This window comes from Chrysemys picta, chromosome 1 (assembly GCF_011386835.1).
Source record: "Chrysemys picta bellii isolate R12L10 chromosome 1, ASM1138683v2, whole genome shotgun sequence".
Taxonomy (NCBI): domain Eukaryota; kingdom Metazoa; phylum Chordata; order Testudines; family Emydidae; genus Chrysemys; species Chrysemys picta.
The window spans coordinates 233,858,463-233,881,747 of NC_088791.1; the positions used below are offsets into that span (position 1 = coordinate 233,858,463).

General features: G+C 39.5%; 1 protein-coding gene across 3 annotated transcripts in view; it reads left to right on the top strand.

The window, feature by feature from the left end:
* OCA2 (OCA2 melanosomal transmembrane protein) overlaps positions 1–23,285 on the top strand; it is a 351,992-nt gene that overhangs the window by 277,603 nt on the left and 51,104 nt on the right. For all 3 annotated transcript variants that reach the window (XM_065580822.1, XM_065580824.1, XM_065580823.1), the window contains one exon: positions 18,509–18,602. In XM_065580822.1, coding sequence (XP_065436894.1) covers positions 18,509–18,602 — 94 coding nt within the window. The remainder of the gene's footprint in view (positions 1–18,508; positions 18,603–23,285) is intronic.

The window sequence follows — 23,285 nt, forward strand, 5'->3', positions numbered from 1 at the left end:
TTGCCACAAAGATATGTAATGGAGGCTAAAGTAGTCCATTCAATAATATATTTTATGGTTAATATGCTATTGGTTAGCCAAGTGGATTTGAGTTTTGAGCTATAAGCTCATTTAAATTGGGTATTATTCCAGATTGGCATGGAAGGAGGGCTGGATTTTCTGAAGAATGCACCAGGAGGAGATACATATTGTATTTTTCCTTAAAGGTGCAGGCAACCATTTTAAAAACGGATGTGCAGAGAGAAAGCCAAAGGGGTTAACTAATTTTTCTTCATTCTCAAGCCACAATGGGGCTTGGGAAGAGTTGGTGGGACAGAATCATCTTATTAAAAATCTTAATTGAAAAGTCAGGTGATATAAATACAAATTAGGAAATCCCCCCACATTTAGCCATGATTTTTTAAGTATCTTGTGGATATCCGAGGTGTCTTCAAATTCCATAAGAATTGTTGTACAACTCTATTTATGCTTGTGAAAGTTGAAGCAGGAAGTTTAAGTTTAATTAAGCTAAACATATATATCAGTCTTGGTCCTACATTCATTTTAATAGCGTCTACCTTTCCCAATAAAGTTATTGGTAGTGAACACCATTTCTCTGTCTTTTCTCATTTCTCTGAGTATGACATCCATATTTGCAGGTACTATCTTTGATAAATCAGAGCATATCCTGAGGCATAAGTAGGTTATCTCTATGTATGAATGAAAGGAGAATGATAATATTTGAGATGGATTTGGTCTATGAGAAATAGCCATCACTTGAGACTTGTTCCAGTTTATCTGAAATCATGATATCTCACTGAAGTAGTTTATTGCAGATAGTAGTGATGGAATTGGAGAGGAAGCAGAATGTCATCCGCATATAGACTAATCTTTACTCTTTATCCCAGATGGTAATTCCTTCAGTGGAAGGTGTCTGTCTGATATACGCTACTAGCGTTTCCATAGGTATATCAAATAGTAGAGGCAATAGATGATATCCCTGACGTGTTCCTCGTTTTAACTGAAAAAGGAAGGCGATAGCATCATTTGTCAGAACAGATACAATGGGTGATTTGTAAATAATATCAATCCAGATCAGAAATTTAGCTCCAAATCCAAATTTTCTCAGGATCACTTGTAGGCATAGCCATTTCACTTGATCAAAGACCTTTCCAATGATAGAATAGCAGCTGGAACATCAGTTGTTTGTGCCTGCTGGATTAAGTGGAATATCTTCCAATTATTGTCCGCTGCTAATCTGCCATGACTAAAACCCACCTGGTCTGCGTGAATGATTGATGGAGCAGTGAAATGAGAATCTTTGTCAGAATTTTATAATCTGTGTTCAACAGAGAGATGGGGCGGTTAATCGCCAGAATGACCACTGTCCTATTTTTTTTTAATTAGGGTAATCATCACTGTTCTCATGTCCCGTGACATTATTCCTCTGCTAAATATTTCATTAAAGGCTGCTGACAGTATCAGTACTAATTGATTAAGGTATTACAGAATTCTGCTGGAAAGCCATTGCACCAGGCACTTTGCCCAAGTTGAGCGAGCCAATTGCCTGCATATCTTCTAGTAGAGAGAGATCTGCCTCCATATAATCAGTTCGATGTAGTGGGAATGTATTGGTCATATAGTTTGCAGCTGAACTCAACATGATGTTTAAAGGTTAGCATAAAGACAAAGTGGGCTGTAGTCCACGAAAGCTTATGCTCTAATAAATTTGTTAGTCTCTAAGGTGCCACAAGTACTCCTGTTCTTTTTTTAAATTGTCTGTTAATTTTATCATGTTCTGAACAGAAAGACCATTGTCCCGTAGCAAAGAGGTTATATAATTGGTGGATAAAGCCATTTTATTTTTCCTCTCTAGGATTTGTCTGCTTTATCCCCCCATTCATAATGCGTCTTTTTAACTCTATTAAGCATTAATTTGTTCTGGGTAGACATATATTCATTGCATTTGTATTTTGGGGTAGTGAGAGAGTGCAGGAGCTCATTATTTTGGGGGTCTACTTTATTTTTTCTTTCTTTCAAATTTAACAACCTTCTCTGCCAAGAATTAAGTAATTTATGCCTTTCTTCTTTTCAGATGTGAATTTTATGCATTCTCCCCTTAAGGTTGCCTTCAGTGCTTCCCATAACGTTATAGTAGAGGAGACAGCATTTGTATTTTCCTTCAATAAATTGATAATTGATGTGTCAATCATTTGAAGAAATTTAGAGTCTCTAAGTAAATGTGTGTTTAACTTCTGACTGAAGGCTCTTGTAGCACTATGGCCAGAATCTATGTGAAGAGAAATTAGAGCAGTGGTGGGCAACCTGTGGCCTGCGGGCCACATGTGGCCTATCAGGGTAATCCACTGGCAGGCTGCCAGACAGTGAGTTTACATTTGCATGGCTGTGCGCAGCTCCCTGTGGCCCACGCCGCTTCCCACAGCTCCCATGGGCGAGGAACGGCGAACCGCGGCCATTGGGAGCTTCAGGTGGCCATGCAAATGTAAACACACTGTCTGTCAGCCTGCCAGCAGATTACCCTGATGGGCCACATGTGGCCCGTGGGCTGTAGGTTGCCCACCACTGAATTAGAGCATGATCAGAGATGATGATACTACAACTTACACCTCCAGACATGCAGGAGATAGCACCTTATATACAGAGATGAAAGTAAGCAAGTACGGTCTGGTACGGAGTACCGGCATGAGCCGGTACACCACCAACAATACCAGCGGGGGGCAGCTTCCTCAAGCTGGCGATTTAAAGGGCCCAGGGCTCCCAGCCGCCGTTACCGCAGCCGGGGCCCTGGGTCCTTTAAATCTCGATTTAAAGGGCTGGGGATTCAAAGGCCATGCCTTTTCCGGTTGAGGTCCCACCTATTCTGGTTGAGGCCCTGACCCCCTGTTCAGGACTCCAGCATACGGGTAAATCCGTTAAGTTACTTTCACCCCTACTTAGATATCATAAAGAAATCTAATCTGGAATAGGATGCATGAGGTAGAGAAATATGCGTAGTCATGCTTCATAGGATGCTTCAGTCTCCAAGTATCCAGTAGTCCAATATCCTTCAGTAGGGAAAATGGATGGTGTGCCAACAAGTTCTGAGATTTTCATCTAAAGCACTGCGCTTTGTCTATGGTATCATCCATGACAGCATTCCAATTTCATCCTAATAACACTGGGACATCAGCAGGGCCGGCTCCCGCATTTCTGTTGCCCCAAGCAAAAAAAAAAAAAAAAAAAAAGCCGCAATCGCGACCGGCGGTGGCAATTCGGGAAAAAAAAGCTGCGATCGGCGGCGGCAATTCGGCGGCAGGTCCTTCGCTCCTAGAGGTAGTGAGGGACCTGCTGCCCCCGAATTGCCGCACATGCCACCCCTCTCCCTTGGCCGCCCCAAGCACCTGCTTGTTAAGCTGGTGCCTGAAGCCGGCCCTGGACATCAACTCTGCTGGAAATAAAATAATATATTTCTGCAAGAAAGGGTGCATTTCCATCATTAGGATTATATACACTTTCCAGAATTAATCTCATAGTATTGAAAATGCCTTCAATTATTATGAGTCCATCCTCCGGCTTTTACCATGACTGAATACATTGAAAAGTTAGGTTCTTGTGGATTAGTATTACGACCCCCCTGCTTCTGGAGTTGAAAGAGGAGTGATAGTCATGTCCTACCCATAGTTTTTTAATTCTGTCTATATCTTCATTCCTTTAATGGGTCTCCTGAAGGAAAGCTATCTGACATCAATTTGATTTTAAGTGCCCCAAACTTTTGATTCTTTTGGAGGATTCATTAAGTACCCCCTACTTTCCAGGGACAAAACTTAATAGCATTCATGAAAAATTAGTGATTGTTCAGCTGCTCATTGATGCCCAGTAGATTGAAAGCCTTTGCGTGTCTTTCTATTAAGAAAAACAAACAAAAATTATACACCACTCACCTTATCTTTAACATCCCAGACTGCTAATACAATCATGTTCAGATCCCAATGGCATATGCCTGCACCCACCCTTGCATCCCCCCAATATGAATTGATTGGGAATCTCCCAGGAATATACCTATATTTACCAAAATATGTACCAATGCCAAGTGTATAAATGAATGAAACCTATTGCTTCAGAGATACGAATGCATAAGTAGTAGTATATAGTATATAAATGTTAATATGAACATGGTATATAAATAGTTACCTCAATAGATTAATGGAAAAAGGTAAACATGAAGTGACAAATGATAATGTGTGCAAACAAATATGAATATATTATTCCCATACATATTATAAATACATAAACTTGTAAGTATGGATAGAAATGTAAAAATTACAAGTGTCCATACAAAGTGATACAGGTAGTCACAAATAATACTCAAATAAATAATTATGAATATATTATAAATATATAAATCAACATACATATAGTTATAAATATAAGTGCATATAAGGAAAGGAGATAAGAGTAATATTATTGTGAATGTATAGATATTTTTATATTGGCTTATCAATATATTGAAAGTATTGATTCTCAAGCTATACTAAATATCTTGCATGTCACTACTAATTATACTCTGTAACACTATTAAAATATCAAATATGTCAAATATTGCCTGGTTTTCCCAATAACAGGTTCCTTTTCTTCAGGGCTATACTCTCCATTTCCTTTTCCTTTATGAGAGGATCATGCTGTTACCCTTAGTGAGATCTGGTCTCAAATCCAATACTGCTTGCCAAGCATCCAATGGCGTATTGAAGTATTTCACAGAATCTGTCATCTTCATTATGAAAATGGCTGGATATCTGAGGCTGTATTTAATATCTGATGCTCTGAGAGCTCCTTTGATGCAATTAAATGCTGCTATCTTCTTGCTTAAATTTACAGAGAAGTTTGGAAACAAACAAAATGTAAAATCATTATTCGTAAGCGTTCCTTTTTACCTAGTAGTAGACATAACTTTATTATATCTTAGCAATTGAAAGATGACCGGTCTGGGGCTATTGTACTCCCTCCTTCTGGCCCCTGCCACTCAATAAACCCCTTCAATCTCCAGAGGAGCAAATGTACCTCAGAGAGTGTGTTCTGGAGAAAGCTAATCATTATTTTTCCTTTCAGCCCTTCAGGGAGGCCTACTAACCACAAATTATTTCTTTGCGATCTGTTTTCAAGATTTCTTGTGTCTCCTTACGACTGCTTAGTCTTTGCCTTAAGAAAGCATTCTCCGTTTTAACCTCCTTCAGTTCTATGGCAGTTTTCTGTAATTTATTCTCTAAATAGCTCAAACGTGCTTTGACTTCTCCCACATCTTTAGAGAGCTCATTTGTATCTTAAGATAAAAGATAAAAGGACTGCAAAGTCCTGTCTGAGAGACTATTGGGTTTCTTTGACATTACCTTTCTTTGGAGACTCAAGCTTGGGTCATTTAGGGTATGTCTACACTGCAATTAGACACTCACAGCTGGCCCATGTCAGCTGACTTAGGCTTGCAGGGCTTGGGCTAAGGGGCTGTTTAATTGCAGTGTAGACATCTGGGGTCGGGCTGCAGCCTACGCTCTGGGACCCTTCTACCTCCAGGGTCCTAGAGCCCAGGCTCCAGCCTGAGCCCAAACATCTACACAGCAATTAAACAGCCTCTTAGCCTGAGCCCCGTGACCCTGAGTCAGCTGGCACAGGTTAACCATGAGTTTTTAATTACAGTGTAGACATACCCTCAGCGTTTCTATTTTTCCTAGCAGGATCCCCAATAACACAACAAAAATGGTTCCTCTCTTCTAATTAGTAAATTTCTGACAGAAGGTTGTAGTTTAGGTACCCAGGAGCCCTTAATTGATTAGGTTTAGTGTGTAGGGGAGCCATCTTCTCTACAGGTCACGTAACTCCCACCTAGGATAACCAGATAGCAAGTATAAAAATCAGGATGAGGAGGGTGGCAATAGGCTCCTATATAAGAAAAAGCCCCAAATATCAGGACTGTCCCTATAAAATTGGGACATCTGGTCACCCAACTCCTCTCCAAACTGATGAGTTTAACAGTTGCCCTTATTTCAGGTTAATTGTAAGAAACAATAGCGGCCTCTAAATCAAAGGCACACCCAAGACCAATCAGGAATTCTAATGATTCAGGCTGAGAGGTTTCAACAGGGGATTGTTTTGGGGGGTAAAGTGTGTGTGTGTGTGTGTGTGTGTGTGTGTGTGTGTGTGTGTGTGTGTGTGTGTGAGAGAGAGAGAGAGCAGCACAGCAGTGACAACACAGGGACAGGAGCAAGAAAGAAGCAGAGAGAAAGTAAGTCAAGCCGAGGCAGCCTGGAACTACAGTAATGTAGCCCCAAGATAAAGCTAAGAGAAAATGCTTTTTGAATGCACAGTGGTGGCTGGAAAGGCAAGGTTGGAACAACAAATAAAGTAGCTGTCTCCTGCAATTTTATTCCTCCTATGTTCTGAGAAACATGACTTTGTACATTCTTTGTAAATACACAAGATTACATTAAAGAAAATACCTGTTGTCAATTTCTACTTCCAGCTGGAGTTTTGACTAACTGCTTGGGTAACGGTACTAAATATTTCACATGGTCATAGCTGAAGATTGGATTACTTGAAGATAAACTGAAAAGATTTTTATAAATAAAATTTTGAGTAACCAATGATAAAATCTATGGTATTTAATGACAATTACATTGCCATTTTAAGTGCAGAAATTAATTTTTTCAATTAAAAACCCTATTAAAATTGATCTATTAATTAAGGATGAAAGGATAAATCAAAAACACAAGACATTTCCCATAAATTAAATCCCACACATCAGAATCTTTGATTACTCCACAAAGAAAAATAAAGCAGAGAGAGAAAATAACATGAAAATATTCCCCCAAAGGAATGATAATTTTCTGTTTTCAAAGAACAACATATAGATGAAAGCTTTTTCTTCCTAACTTATGTAGATTTTTATATTGTCCCCCACTTTAGTATCTGAGAGTCTCCAAAACATTTAACAATAGAAATAACACTAATTTCTCTTTCCCCCTTCCCAGCTTGTAGGAGAAATAGGTTGCTTTGTTTACAGGTTGGAGTGTGAGAGCGCATAGGTGCTTGGTGCCTTTGTGTATGTGTTTTGAAGAGTCTTGTCACTTAAGAGTGTGAATTCCACAGTCTTGGTGCATCTACTATAAAAGTCGCTTCTTCTGCACTCAGAGGCATCCTATTATTGTCAGTGTCATGGCAACAGTGGAATGTTGCTGTCATTGGAATCCGTGCCACTAAGAGAGAGGTGTTCTGTCAGGTGGCTAAAATCAATCCATGAGGGGTTTCAAAATCGGAATTGAGACCTTGAACTGGACAGAGTTTGCAATTTCTAAAACTGCACACCATTTTATTTAAAGACAGTTGCAACAAACAAGTTTTAAAATACTCTTCACCAATCCCAAATACAAACACCATCGTTTTAACATGATTCTATATATGTATATTTCGGGTTGAGGGACAAATATTCTAAACATTGTTGCAATTTTTTAAAAATTGCCCTGTCAACTATAAGTAGAGGCAGAATCAATAGTGTGTGGACAGGATGAAGGATAATCTACTTGTTCTTTATCCATGAGGTTTCATATTTACTGCATTGTGCATCTTGTGTTTTTAAAAGGGTCCTATGCCATGATATAAAAAAAGGAAAAATAGTCTAATGGTTCAGCTCTGAAATAAAATTATGTTCTGAATTGATTTAGTAAAGAATCTACAGAAAATTTAACACTAATTTGATGCTATTTACACTGTGGATGAAATTAAAGTAAGTACTGCAGTACCTTTACTTATACTAATGATTTTCTCTTCGTGAAAAGCAATTGTTTGCTATGCAAGCTTTGCAAATTAGTAATAGACTAATGATCGGAGAAGGACAGCACAGCTGGCATTTTGGATTCCTAAAACACAAGTGTAGGTTTATTTAATTGTATTTATTTTCTTAATACATTTACTTGTCATGAATTTCAGCATGCCCTTTACTTGAAGCTTGTACTGTCTATATTTCAGATTATTGTGAGTATTTAAACACATTGTCTTGTATTGGTGACCCACTGAAATAAGAGAGTGAACTGATGAACAATATAGAACTGGCAACTACATTCAGCTTGAATGTCCTGGGGACTTCTAGCCAGAGCAGAGGGGGAAGTAATATCATGCTTTTAAATTCTATTGCAGCAGAAAACACTGAATCTTTCCAGATTCCTCACTCTGCTGAGGTAGCCTTTTCCTAGATCTGGCCCCTGTTTTGGAAAGTCACTGACAACAGCTGGTGCTGCTGGTAGGAATACTGAAAAATCAGTGGAGGGAGAGGAAACAGGAAAAACCCTATCCAGGCAGTGATTGAATCATGGTCACAGCAACAGTGCTATCAGGGTTCTAGCGTAGTTTCACTGACCAGTATAGCAAGACATTCTTTTTATAACCATTTTATTACTATGCTATTGAGAGTATTCATGCATAATATGTAACATACCACAAGGTTTCAATAGTAGAGGGGTCATGGCCAGCATGTTGGTCACGACAACAGGAGTTACAAAAGCATTTTAAACAAGGAACCTGAAACATGGCGGAATCGAGGATCCAGTTGAAAGTCCTGCTTTCTAAGTTCAGTTGGCTGAAGTCCCAGCTTCTGAATCATAGAATTATGAACAACAAAAGATGTGTAAAATGTTGGTGGCATACAATATTAAAGGCTTTCAGTGGAATGAGCCTTCATTTCAGGTGCATAAAAGGATGAAATACCAGGGAGTAGACCAGGGATGGGTCAACTACGGTCTGCTGGCCACACCCGGCCCTCTAGCTAGTTTAATCCAGCCTTTGAGCTCTTGCTGGGGAGCGGGGTCTGGGGCATGCGCTGCTCCTGTGCTCCAGCCGGGAAGTGGATTGGAGGCTGCTCTGCGTGCCTGTGACGAGGCTCACGGAAGCAGCAGCATGTCTCCTCTCTGGCTCCTACATTTAGGGGCAGCCAGGGGGCTCTGTGTGCTGCTCCCGCCCCAATCACCACCCCCGCAGCTCCCATTGGCCAGGAGCTGCAGGGGCGGCACCTGCGGATGGGGCAGCATGCAGAGCCGCCTGGCCACACATCCACATAGGAGCCAGACAGGGGACATGCCGCTGCTTCCAGGAGCTGCTTGAGGAAAGCACTGCCTGGAGCCTGCATCCCTGACCCCCTCCCACACCCCAACACTCTGCCCCAGCCCGGAGACCCCTCCCGCACCCTGAACTCATTTCTGGCCCCACCCCAGAGCCCTCACCCCCTCCTGCACCCCAACCCAAATTTCATGAGCATTCATGGCCCACCATACAATTTCCATACCCAGATGTGACCTCGGGCAAAAAAGTTTGCCCATCCCTGGAGTAGACTATTGATATTATCCCCACTGACAGTGCTCCATTTCTATTTCAGTGCTATGTAAGCTGCCTTTTCTGAGAGATGTCTGTTGTCTCAGATTTCATATCTTGATGTTATAGATGTTTACATTAGAGAGAGACACTTACTGGTTTGTTCACAGCGGGAGATAGTAAAGTAATGCACAAAGAATCTGCCGCAGCCTGCCTTGTGTCCCTCAAGCTTGTAAAACAGAACTACACTTTTTCTTTCAGAAATTTTGATTGCTGATTTTCCCCCAACCTCAACAATTAATGTTGAGTCCTGCAATACTTACTTACACAAGGTGGCCTCATGGAAGTAGTGAGACTGCTGCTAACTGCGAAAGAGTTTCAGAATCAGGCCCCTAGTCTACATGTAATGCAGTCTGGGAAAGTTAGCTAAAATATTTAATTTATCTGCATGTTTTCCTGTAGACTCCATGCACAGGTAAAAATGTAATCCACTCAGGACCTTGAGGCAGAAACATGTTACCCAAAAGATGTCAAGTTAAAAAAAAGTTTCGTTTTCATGACTGGAAATCTTACAATAATTCATATGCATGTGCTGTAAACTGTAATGCTCATCTTGGGTTTGTACACAGAAGTAGCAAGTTGGGGTAAGAGCACAGAAAGAGACCTACCTAATTTAAGTAAAGCTCTTCTAAGATTCTAGAGCCAGGCTTAGTTGAAATCAGATATAGTCATGTACAAAATGTGATTTCCCCCTCTCCCTACCCCCCCCCCCCCCACTGACTGCTGGTTGTTTTCAGAACAATTAGTAAGGATAAAAATCTTCCGTGTCGATGATTTAATTTTTCATGCCCCTTCAGCTCTTTATTGTAAAAAAAAATAATAATGTTGCTGGCGATTTTTAATTTTTTTTATGCACACAAACTATAAAAATAAAAGTATACAATATCAGGAATGCACTTTCATAGATGCATGTCAACTGATTCTGCTTAAAGCAGCAAATTTGAATGGGTCTTTTCTGAAACATAGAAAATTAGCTAAACTATTTGATGGCTGTCTGTTCTACGGCTAATAAGAACCTTAATTTAATGTTAATTTCTGTAGCCAGATTTGTGAGACCAGTTTATTGCTATGTAGGAAACTGAATGCATTATGGCTATTTAACCATACACATCACTTTGCCTATTTTGAGGTATGCAGAGAATATTTTGCTTCGAAATTGAGTGGGAAGCCTGAACCAGAATTTATTAAATGAGAATTTTGTTTAGATAATATAAGCAAATGCCCCTACCCTCTTGTCATGTGAATGAACCGACATCCACACAATGGAACTATCCAATCTGGCCTGCCAAACCACATGTCTGATCACCCTCCCAGAGGTACTAATTCTTAGTCAGCTGAGAAGAAGAAAGCAAAGGCTGGGCATACTTAGAATTCATTTAAATATGTGGCTTTTGTTTCTGAATCATTCTTAATTGTTTTATCCTTGGCCAAAACTGTCAATATCTTTTTCTTGCACTTGGGGCTAATCCAGGCTTTTACAGTCCATGTAGGAATATTTATCTGAACACACAGACAGAACTGACATTTGAGAACCTTATGTGCCTTGAAAAATAGATCAGAAATATCATATTTATCACCGTTTTTCCTCAGCAAATATCCTGCAAAGAACTTTTCTCTTGTTTCTGCATAATGACTGCACAAAACTATAGCAGTTCTAAAACGAGTCTATTCTATTTTATTTTTTGTAGGTTCTTATACGGCCCTTATCGCTGTACTATCCAAACTCCTTCCTGCAGTGCATTGTGATTAACATCTGTTATGTGTGGTTAATTCTCTCATCCTCTTCCACGGGGAAGAAGAATGCTTGCAATATAGTGTTTTGATTTGGTAGGATTTTGTTTCTGTTTTAATGTACATGCTGCCATGTATTTATATTAGAGAAGGCAAGGTTGTAGCACACCTTGCACTTGGAGAGGAAGTTGTTTGGGTTTGTAATGGCCCTTAGTTTCTGTGGGAGTTCATTCCACAATCTCAAACTAACCCATGAAATAGCTCTGTCTCATGCACAGATGCGCTTTATCTTTGTGGTAGAAAGTTCCATTGTGACTGAGGAGTGGAGTTGTCAGTCATGATCTTCATCCCAGAGCTTTACGCAACATTTTACATATTCTGGGCCCGGTCCATGGTGTGCCTTGAAGATAATGACCGAGACTTTGAACTTGACTCAATATTCTATGGAAAACCAGTGTCAATAGTGGAGGACAGTTCTGATGCACTGCTGCATTCTGTATTAGTTGGAATTTCCTACGGTGTTGACAGCTTCATGACCAGATATATAACAATGCTGTAGTCCAGCTGAGAGATGACAAAGACGTTTATAACGGAGGCCAGGTCCAGCAGGATGGGATGGAATCTCCTAGACAACTGGAGATGGTAAAAAGCATTCCTTGCAGATGCTGCTGTATGAGAGCTTAGTATCAGTGAGGAATTCAGGAGTATTCCTAAACTACAGACCAAATCGACCAATTTTGGGTCTTCACCTTCAACCAGAGGAGACTGCACGGTAGCTGCAAACACACCAAAGTTCTTTCCTCTCTCCCCCAGCATAACCTCTTCTTGCTTAAATTCAGCTTCAGTCTGTGAGCTGATCTCATCCAGCCACTTAGCTATCTTGGTGCTAGTGGTATAGTCATATGTGGTGAGGGAGAGGTAGAGCTGTGGGTCATCTGCATATTGTTGGCACTTAAATCCATGCCATGTAACCAGATCAACTAGTGGTTGCATATAGATGTTGAATAGGGCCAGTGAGAAAATTGATCTTTGTGGGATTCCAAGTGAGAGGTCTAGTGGTGGAGGTACAGTTTCCCATCACTATTCTTTGGGTGTGACCCTCCAGGAAGGTCTTAAGCCATTTTAACACATTCTGTCTGCCACTGCTTTCAAGATGTAGATTAGTATCCCATGTTTGACAATGTCAACTACTTTAGGTAGGTCCAAGAGGATAAGAACGAATTTCCACAGACCATTCATTGACAGCAGGAGATCATCCATCAGTGCCACTAAAGCTTTTTCAATTTCATGTCCTAGCCTTAATCCAGATTGTGCTGGGTCTATTAGCTTCAATATTCACTTCAATTATATGAGTTTATGGTTGGCCTTTGGCTAGAATCTCTAAAAGGTTTTTGAGCAATAGAATGATTGATGTATTTGCTTTACTGAAGTCTGAGTTTTTCCAGGTCAGTTATTTTATAAACTTCCTTTGTCTCTTAGAGTTATGGATAAAGCCCAGGTTGAATGTTTTTACAGTAACCTGAATTTACAGAAATCTAAATTTCTGGCCTATTTATTATAGGTTTTGTATGTTTTGAACTGTACCCCCTGTGACTGTTTGGGAGGAAATTTAGGGCAATATTTTTAGCATAACAGTTAAGAGGGCCTTTTAAATGTAATGTTTATTAATTATTATTTGAAGAACGCTAGTGCCTCAGTATCTCAATCAAGAATAAAAGCCTTGTTGTGATAGGCAATATATAAACAATTCTAGTGCCTGCCCCAAAGAGCATTTAAATGACTGCATGGCACCTGAATTTGGGGGGAGTGGAATGTTGTCCAGGCTTGTCGGAGGAAGGTAGTAGTATTTTACAGGTGCGGTGGTGCGAGGAGGTCAGAAACTGCTGCAAAAAGATGGGTGAGGGTCAGCTTGGCAATGCTGACTCATTCCCTGGGAATGTATGGGTGAAAGGTTTTAAAAGGTGCAATCCCTGGCGTTAGAAGTCCTTTCTCCAGGCAGCAAAACACAACCAAGCTAATTGCTGGTGCCTCCTTGTGGTGGATGTCCAGTGCAGGTACTCCATAGGGAAGACATCCAGTGACCAGATCAATGGGCTGGTAAAGGACTTAGAAAGGAGGTGTTGGCTAAAGGAATGGAATTGGAGTGTGTGTGTTGGGGCTCCTATGATTGGTATGGCAGGGAGCCAACCCCCATGTCTTACAGACCACCTTAACCCTCCAATGGTTGGAAAATGAAGGGTGGCTGGTGGAAGCCCTGGGTAGTTATTTAGATGAACATGGAGTTGCTTGAAATGTACACTTTTATCTGCCAAGCAGTCCCGGACATCTAATAAACAAGTTGTGGCCTGATTAAATCCATATCAGGTGTCTCCTGTCTTTCTTTTGGTATAGCCGGACAATGAGAAACACTATACTTATCACATGGTAAATAATCTTTTTTTACAAAACCATTGCCCCATGTTAATTATGAACAGATTATGATAGACGTCATTAAATCAAGAGAACATAAGAAGAGTGGCTGTTGCGTTGTTGTTCTTTGTCATGATGTCTTTGTATAACATTGTGAATAAGCAAATAAGTAAAAGAAATAAGTAAAAGTTTGTGCTATACCATTTAGCACTTGCTATTCTTTAGTAGTCATGCAGTGATTTTATGGATTTCTGGGAAATACTTAATCCTTATTTACTAAAACATCAACCTGAATGAACTGGACATGTGTATGAGTTTTCATGTGCATTAGCCTAATCCTGAATTTTCTATGATTCTTTGGTTGCAAAATTGTTTTTTCACTACCAAATTCCTAGCCTACTACAAAGATAGAAATTAAAAGAAGAGGAAACAAAAGGTTGTCTTTATTGCTGATTTCAGTTTAATTCCTGAAGCCAACTAAGACAAAATCTAATTAAACCACACAAACACAGAGAACAACAAAAATACCAAACTAACCCAAAGCCAAACAAATGAAAATAACCTTCCTACTTTCAGATAATATTTAAGATGATTTCCCCCAACTTAACCCCACTTTGGGAAATAAATTCATTGCAAAGGCAGAAACTCTTTCTATAATGCCTCATAATGCTTAGGCATTATTGCAGCTCCTATGCAGTATGTAAAATCTTCCACTATTTAGTGATCCCTGCAGTACTTAGATACAGCAGTGAGACATGAGGATATTGTTAACTGTTTCTTTAATCTGAAGGAAGATGTAGATTCATCATGTTACATTAGCATTGTTTTTGTTGTCTTCTTTTGGTGGTGGTATTTGGCAAAGAAATATGCTGCAATCAAAGCAGAAATCTCTTGTGAAAATGTTTGGGAACAAAAGACTAGTGATTAGTTCGAATTGTTTCGGAATTAAAAATTCTTTAAGCTTTCCACCTGATTTCTTTCCTCTCTATTTGCTTTCGGATCTATTTCTTGTGTCTTGCCCTTCTTGTGACATCTTCTACCAGTATACATGTAAGTTACAAGTTTGGTTTCATATCTCTAAATAAATATTTCTTAATGCATTTAGAGTCAGAGATGGAGTGAGAAAACGAACTGAGAAGTTGATGGATGCCCTCAAATCACAGCTACTACTTGGTTTGGGGATTTAATAATAATGGAGATATTCTATCTCCTAGAACTGGAAGGGACCTTGAAAGGTCACTGAGTCCAGCCCCCTGCCTTCACTAGCAGGACCAAGTACTGATTTTGCCCCAGATCCCTAAGTGGCCCCTTCAAGGATTGAATCCACAACCCTGGGTTTAGGAGGCCAATGCGCAAACCACTGAGCTATCCCTCCCCCCCCCGATACACTTCTGAAGGTTCAATACCATTTTTTTTGTCCTGCTGCACTGTCATTTAGCTTTTCTCTCTACCCTGAAGTAGTATGTGTATCACTTTGTGGAGGAGAGAGGCAATGCAGCAAATCAGTCTTGGTGCCACAAGTAGAATACTCCATGGTGTTATAAGTTTAGGCCCTGATACTCTGAAAGGATCCATGTGGGTGCATGCTTGCACTTCCAGGCAGTCCCAGTGACATCAGTGGAACTCCTGGTGGGCATAAATGGCCCTCCCCGTATGGATTCCTTTGCAGAATCAAGGCCTTAACTGTGGGGTGAACAGCTTACCTTATTTTTCTCCATGAAACAATTAGAGATTTGGAAATTCTAAGACCAGAAAGGACCATTGTGATCATCTAGTCTGACTCTTGTATAACAAAGACTGCGGGACTTCTCAGAAATAATTCCTTTGAACTAGAGCATATCTTTTGTCACTGAGAGCAGCAAATGTTGGAAATGGAGAGAAGTTAAGGGATCGTAAAGGAGGTATAACAAAAAAGGTATGCTTACTTATTGTTTTTCAAGGCTGTTCCTTCATGGTGCAGGAGCAGAGAAAAGAAAACCAGTATGGAACTATAAAATTTAATATAAAAGAAAAGCAATCCCAAGTGAAAGAGGGAAATATACTCATAGGAAAAATGTGATAATTAAAACATAGAAAAACACAATCTAGGGGGGCAGTAGCAAGGAAATAATTCAATTTAAATGAAAAGAGATGAAAGATGGTGGAGCTGAAGAAGAATATACAGACTTGTGAAAAAAAATAACTTTCTAGGTGCAAGGAAAGTTAGTTTGCTTTTTTGCAGAATCACAAAATTGTGATTTGGGATTATCCTCTTTCTGTTTAAAGCCATGCACTGGGCTAGGTTTGAAAGTGTTGTGTTCTAATTGCACTATTTTGCATAGGTTGGGCCCTTGTTATAACCCCGTGATGAATGGACAACAGCAGTGCAGGGCCCAGAGTAGGAAGAATGGTTCTAACCTAGGAGGAAGGTGGACTGGAATTAGAAGACCTGGTTTCAGTTTCTGGCTTAATCACAGACATGCTATAGGACTTTGGACGAGACATTTAATCTAGTTTGTGCCTCAGTTCCCCATCTATAAAATTTCCTACCTTGCACAGTTGTTGAGAAGATAAAATCCATTAATGTTTGTGAGGTACTTAGATAGTATCATGATTAAGACTATATAATTACTTAGATAGTGATCCTGAGGCTCTTAGCAGTGAATCCCCATCACTTGTAGCTTCTTCAGAATGCAGCAGTAGCATGCTAGCTTGGTGGCTTGAGTGTGATCTTATTATGTTCACCCTGTGTTTCTCATTGCCTGTCAATGAAGGCCTGGGTTACCACTGCTTTATTTTTGTCTTATTCTGATATAACTCCATTGTTGGTGTAAAACTGGAGTAGCGTAGCAGGCAATCAGGCCAAGGTGGCATACTGAATAATTTGGTCATTTGGTTGCTAAATCTCTTAATATTTTATTAATTGTAATGTATTTATTATCTGTTCCAATCCATTTCTTATCTTCTTTAAAAGAAAAAGCATAAAACTTCCCCCAAGGTTATTTTTAGTAGAATCCCTCTTGGCCCCATGTTTTTTACCTTCACACACTCGTACCCTTCCATTCTTTTCCCATACCTGAACTCCACAGTTTTGTTTTGCTTGAATATTTTATTGTATTGTGTTTTAGACTATAGGTAATGTTGTTCCTGAGCACTTTGGGATGTGGAAAGCTATGTGAACAAAATAATTCTTCATGGTAGAAAGTTTTCTGGCTTAGTCACTGCAGTCTCCAGACACAGCACATGAATATTTGGAAAATCATGTGACTGCCTTTCCCCAGCTCTGTTCTTTCATAAGCTGAGCTCTGGAGGACCCAGAATACTTACTAAGTCAAAGCAATTAACCTCAGCATTAATTACCTTCTGATCTAGTTTTCTCAAAGTCAGACCAGTAAAATATCGGTACAGCAATGAGTAACTGGATCAAAATGTAAGAATGATCTTATGCGAGAGGGAGCACAGGAAAAATACATGCTTAGAACAATGGATTCCTAACATAGTGCCATTGGACAGAACAGATGAGTTGCGATACTATACGTGGAAAAAGCCCTCTTTTAGAAGGTTGCCCCTTTTGCTCAAAATATAATTTAGAGAAGAGAATGCTGAAAGTACTGTAATTTTCCCAGCAATGCTCCAGGTCAGATTTATTGGCAAAGGACACCAGTTACGACTGGTAGAGTCAGCTACAAAACTTTTATAAAGTTCAAGCAAGTCTTCCCAACCTAAAGCTTTGGATAATGAATTGGACTGTTTGGATACCTGAATAATTTATTTCTTTATGTGAAATGGAGGGATTAGAAATGGAATGGGAGAAGGTGAGCTACTTGAAAGAATTGGAGAGGAACAAGATCTAGTGTGTACTTCCCCCTCAAAGGTACACACATTTTAAAAATACAGCACAATACTTTGGTATCTCTTGGGGGAGAGTTATAAATTGGTATACCACCATTGACTATTGAAGCTATACTGGTTTACACAAGCTGATGATCTGATCCAGGGGTTTTAAAGAGACAGGACATTTGCAGTTAACTATTTATAAACTGCACCTTCTTGGTACTGAAATTCCACCCTAGTAGAAACCTATGAACAACATCCGTTCCTACCAGTCTGCACTCTATTTCAGTTTTTTTTAAATCACGAGTTTTATGTATGTTTAAAAAAGAGATGAAAATGTAAGATTAATTTGCCAATCTCATGTACACACAGAAGAAATGCATCCATTTTCTTAGTACCCTCAATCAATAGTTCAACATATTGTTGAAGAAATGTGCTTCCTTTCCTGTACTTCCTCCTCTTTGTCTTCATTTTATCTTGATGGCATCTCTCTGTTTATAAAACCAATAATCAGAAAGTTTCTCTGAAAACAGGTCATTGGTGTCATTTTGACTACATGGTGTTATGTTTCATTCCCATTCTCTTTGCTTGCTCGGAATCTGAGGCTGATGTGAGGCTTAGCTATGAAAGCATTAAGCTATTTGTAGGCTGAGAGTTATTGTTGAGATGGCTTCCTTTCAGGTATATGCAAGAGAACTGATTTCTTTTCTAACTAAAAGAAGAACAGGAGTACTTGTGGCACCTTAGAGACTAACAAATTTATTAGAGCATAAGCTTTCGTGCACTACAGCCCACTCCTTGGGATGCATATAGAATGGAACATATATTGAGGAGATATATATACACACATACAGAGAGCATGAACAGGTGGGAGTTGTCTTACCAACTCTGAGAGGCCAATTAATTAAGAGAAAAAAAACTTTTGAAGTGATAATCAAGATAGCCTAGTACAGCTTATGCTCTAATAAATTTGTTAGTCTCTAAGGTGCCACAAGTACTCCTGTTCTTCTTTTTGCGGATACAGACTAACACGGCTGCTACTCTGAAACTTTTCTAACTAGCAGATCTAAAGTCTTCAACCTAGACTAACAGAATGGCAAAGCAAAGGAAGAATAAGAAGCAAAGGACAAACATAAACTGGCATTAATTTTTTTTTTTTTAATTACAGGTAATGGGACATTGATTGGTGCATCTGCAAATGTTGTTTGTGCAGGAATTGCAGAACAGCATGGCTATGGCTTCTCTTTCATGGAGTTTTTCAGGTACATTTTTAGACTCGTTACTTTAACTTTCTGTTTAATTTTCCCTTCAATAAATGTATCTGGAAGCCTGGTATAAAATATATTAAGTAATAGGCTCAGTTAACATTTAAAGATGTTAGAAGAGAGTTGATAAGCAGTACGTGGACCTACTGCAGTAAAACAAATTGTCTTTATTGCTGAGATTAGCCAAGGATCACAAACATGGGCCTGCAGAGTTGTCAGATCTATACAATTCAGGTGGAAGTGGAGCTCCTCAAGGAAAAGAGAATCTGAAGATAAGATTTCAGAAAATGTACCTGACTTCAGTTGGATACAAGACTTTGGCTTGTTAATTCTAACAGGAAGCTTGGTACTTGGGCACTGCCTGGAAAATTTGGCAGAAAGCCAGTGTAACTCCATTGAATTCAGTGAAGTTACACTAATGTAAAACTAGTGTAATGAAGCATCAGTCCCACTGCATTCACTTCTAAACATTTAATTACGAGAAACACAAATGACTGAGAAGTTAGACTAGTGGTTCTCAAATTGTGGTCAATGGACCATTTGCTGGTCACATGATGGCGGTTTCTTTTATTTATTTCCAGCTTCTGTGTTACATTAATAAAGGTAAGATACATAGAGGGCCAGACGTTAAGCTGGTGTCAGTCGGGGTTGGTGTAGAGAAAAATGAGAAACTCTGAAGTCATTGAAGCAACGCTCATTTACATCAGCAGAGAATGTCTGGCTCTAATACTTTTAATTTACTTTTCCAGGTAACCAATTGCTGTAGCTACATTAACAATATTATGCCATCTTGAATGAGGGAGGGAGGTAATGGTGAATGGAAGGAGGTCATTGAGACAATCTGTATTAAAATATAGTTCAGAGAATGAAAAAGTTTGAGTTAAAGAATGTAATGACAAGTTAGAGGTTGTTTAAGGGAAGTTAAGGGAAAAATGTACTAGTCCACTTTTTTGGGGGGGGCTGGGGGGTGAAGGTCCACTGGAACTGGTGGTCATAGAGTACCTCTGAAAAGAAAATCTGGGGAAAGGGGAATAAAATAGATCTACTTTCTTATTTCAATTACAGTGAATAGTACACAAACTGGGAGTTGAAAGTTTTTTTTACTTTGATGATACAGAAAGTAGAAAGGCACAAGGAGCAAGACAAAGGAGGACAATGGAGGCCATGGTTGAAGCAAAGACTTGGCATTTCCTAGTGGACCGCCCCTAGTATTTTGTCTGAAACCCTCTACTGATATTAAAATGAATTTTTCAGTAGTTTGTTAAACATATTTTAGAATTATTGTTTCTATTATTATTTGTATATTGTAATGAACATCCCTGGTATCACTGGACCATGGTCTGATACTAGGGTGACCAGACAGCAAATGTGAAAAATCAGGACGGGGTGGGGGGTAATAGGAGCCTATATAAGAAAAAGATCCAAAAATCAGGACTGTCCCTATAAAATCAGGACATCTGGTCACCCTATACTGACACTCTTGCTCATACCAAGTAGCAACTTGCTCCATAAATTGGTCCCACTTAAATGAGTAGGATTACTTGTGGAACAAGGTTGTCCTCAGTCTAAGCAAGAGTATCATAGTCTAGCTGTTGTGACTAAAAATGTAAGGAGTTACCGGTAAAAGAAGTATTTAACAATTTGAGCTACTCTGTACTTAATTTAAGGTGGTCAGAAGGCGTTCAAGGGACTAAAACTGGCACATATTGCATTTTGCCATTTGATATGTTTTCAAGTTCCTCCAGTCTTTAAGGTGATGATGGGAAGGGTTTGATGGGAATTGGGAGATGAAGGACTAAAAATCAAGCCCAATTACAGGTTAAATTACAGTTGATTTAGCCAGAATACCATACTGGGTTTATTTTTTACCACTTAACTTGCATATTTGGCGCAGAGAATACAGGAAACTTCTTCCCATAATTTCTGTCCTTTTTTCTTTTTTGTTTTTTTTTCTCTACCTCTCCATCCCTGCTGCTTTCCCTCGTGCTGGTTCTGTGAAAGCTACCAAGCCTGCATGTGGCAGAAACCAGAGTTGAGACATTTGTAATGCTGATGAGAGAGCTGTAAATTTCTGACAAATCCCCAAACATGCTGCTGTTCGGAGAATTTGACCCAAACTATCCCTTTAGACCCGAACATCCACATTTTCTGATCATGAGTTTCAGAAGGACATAATACAAATCAGTCACAAATTTTCAGTTTCAGGACCTTTTTAGACTATATACTGTCTTATGCAGCTAGGGTGATTGCTGGTACACTTTTAAGAAATTATAAATGGGCACTTGTACAAAATAGGGTGATATGGAAATGATGGGCTTATTTTGGATAGCTGTGTGCACATTTGCAGACATTCAGATTGTCTTAGGATTTAGCTTTTCCATCGAGAATTTTGACTTTTTGGAAAAAAATGAGAAACAGAAAAATTTCCCTGGCTGGATTTCATCTCCATGGTGACCACATTCCCCCTTCTTGGTGTGCCACCATGCACTTCATGAGAGTCCATCCAGAGGAGGTGTAGTCCAGCTGGGGATACTGGACCATAGAGCAAAATGGCGGCATGAAGCTCCTGAACTACAGTCTCCATGAGGCACCTTTTCCAAGTGACAATTTTGTAGCTGAAAACGGAAAAGTTTTCAGGTGTTCCATTTTTCAACAAAAAGTCAAAATTTTCCATGGAAAGCATACATTTGTCATGGGAAATTTAATTTACCCATACACTAAATTTTCTATTGAAAAAGAGTTTTGGTGCAAAATTTTTGACCAGCCCTACTAATTATAACATTTCAGACTCAAAGAGAAACCCTCAAGGTGAGGTTGAATCACTCTTTCCATGAGTGGTAGGATACAGGTGTTGTCAGGATGCACTCAGAGCCTAGCCGCCACTGCTGCTGCTGTGTCCCAGAGCTTGTCTAGATGAATAGTTAGTGCGCTGCAAGCTGGGGTATAAATCTACCTCGCACTAGCATGCTGCACACTAATTGTCTGTGTGGACCCTGCTGCCACACACTAAAAGTTCCCTAGTGTGCTTTGATCTACCTGGCTTTGAAACAGGAGTAGGACAAAGTGCACTAGGAAACTTTTAGTGTGTGGCAGCACAGTCCACCTGAACTAGAGTGTGTAGCAGGCTACTACGTGGTAGATTTACATGTGCACTAAATGTTCATCTAGACAAGTCCTCAGAGGGAAAAATGCTACTCTCACTTACACCAGTGTAAACACAGATTCACGTCAGTGGAGTTACTCCAGAGTTGCATTGGTGTAACTGAGAGTGGAATTTGGCTCAGAGTTTTTTATTGGAACTGTATTTTCAGAAGGAATGGCAAGACTGTTACAGATGAGGAATTAATTTACAGCTAAGAATCTGGCTTCTGGTCTCCACTTTTTGTATTTCTGTAGGATCATAGCCTCTGGTAACCCCCCCTTCCCAATGTTTAAGTGCAGGTTAGTGGCAAGGAGGAGGAATGCATGAATACCTACACATGCTATGCAGAAGGAAGCTTGTCAGACAGAAGTAAAATAAATACTTCCAGAAGCTATTAACCATGAATTTTGTTTGGTTGCTCAAGTTTGTGGGCCAAATCATCAGCTAGTATAAATTGCCATAGCTTCATTGACTTCAGTTGGAACTAGGTTGATTTACACTATCTACTGATCTGATGCTGAAGACTGATTTTTCTGTATGATACACTTCACATCTGTAAGACTCAGTGTTAGACTATTCCAGATACCTTTCATACCATTAGAGATATAGTTCATTTTCCTGCAAATACAGAACTGGGCACTGAGATATATTTTCTAGTGTTTTATCCAGTCTAAATTTATAGTCCCTAGTGAACAAACTTCACCAATTCCTTGGAAGACATTTTAGAGTAGGAAGCTTTTCCTGGTAATTCTTCATTATATCCCATTACTCCTAGTTACATCAGTATACCAGAATGGTCCCATCTGACCTTAAAAATCTAGGAATAGAATACTAAATAACTCTACTTCTCCATGGATCTAATGCACTTCCTAGATGTGTAGACTGTTATTGTGGCCCGTTTAACAGGCTGGCAGGACTTTGCTGTTAAACATCCTTGTTAACAGGTGTCTAAAATCTGCAGGTAAATACTGAATGATTCCTGCTGAGTCACTGTGGCTCATTAAATCCAACTTGGATGTATGAGCATGGGAGAATCTCTCAAGAGAGAAGGAGCTAAGATAGAACAGCCAAGTTCAGGAAGGAAGCTTTGGCTGAGGTTTCAATTGTATTATTTTTTATTAATGAAGCTAATTAGCTGAAGGGGATTAATAGGGGGAATGAGTTTGGACACTGACTCAGCATGTTGTACTCTGCTGAAGATGGGAAGGGAACTCAGCACATGTACATTATACCCAACCCTTAGAAATTGTTTAGCCAAGCAATACTTATTTCCTTTTTAATGTTTCCTCCTGAGCAAATCTCTCTTGTTTCAGTTTGTTTCTCTTTGAACTTCCTCCAATTTGGTAGTATCATTTGGGTAATATGGAGCCCAGGAATTAATGTAATATTCCAGGTGCAGTCTCACTACAGCGATGTAAAGAGAGAGTTTCTATATTTTTCCTTTGTTCTTGACCTGATATCTTTGCTTACAAATATCTAAATTACTCTGGCTTTTTCTGCAAGCCTTTACCATTTCAAACTCATGCCTAATTTCCTAT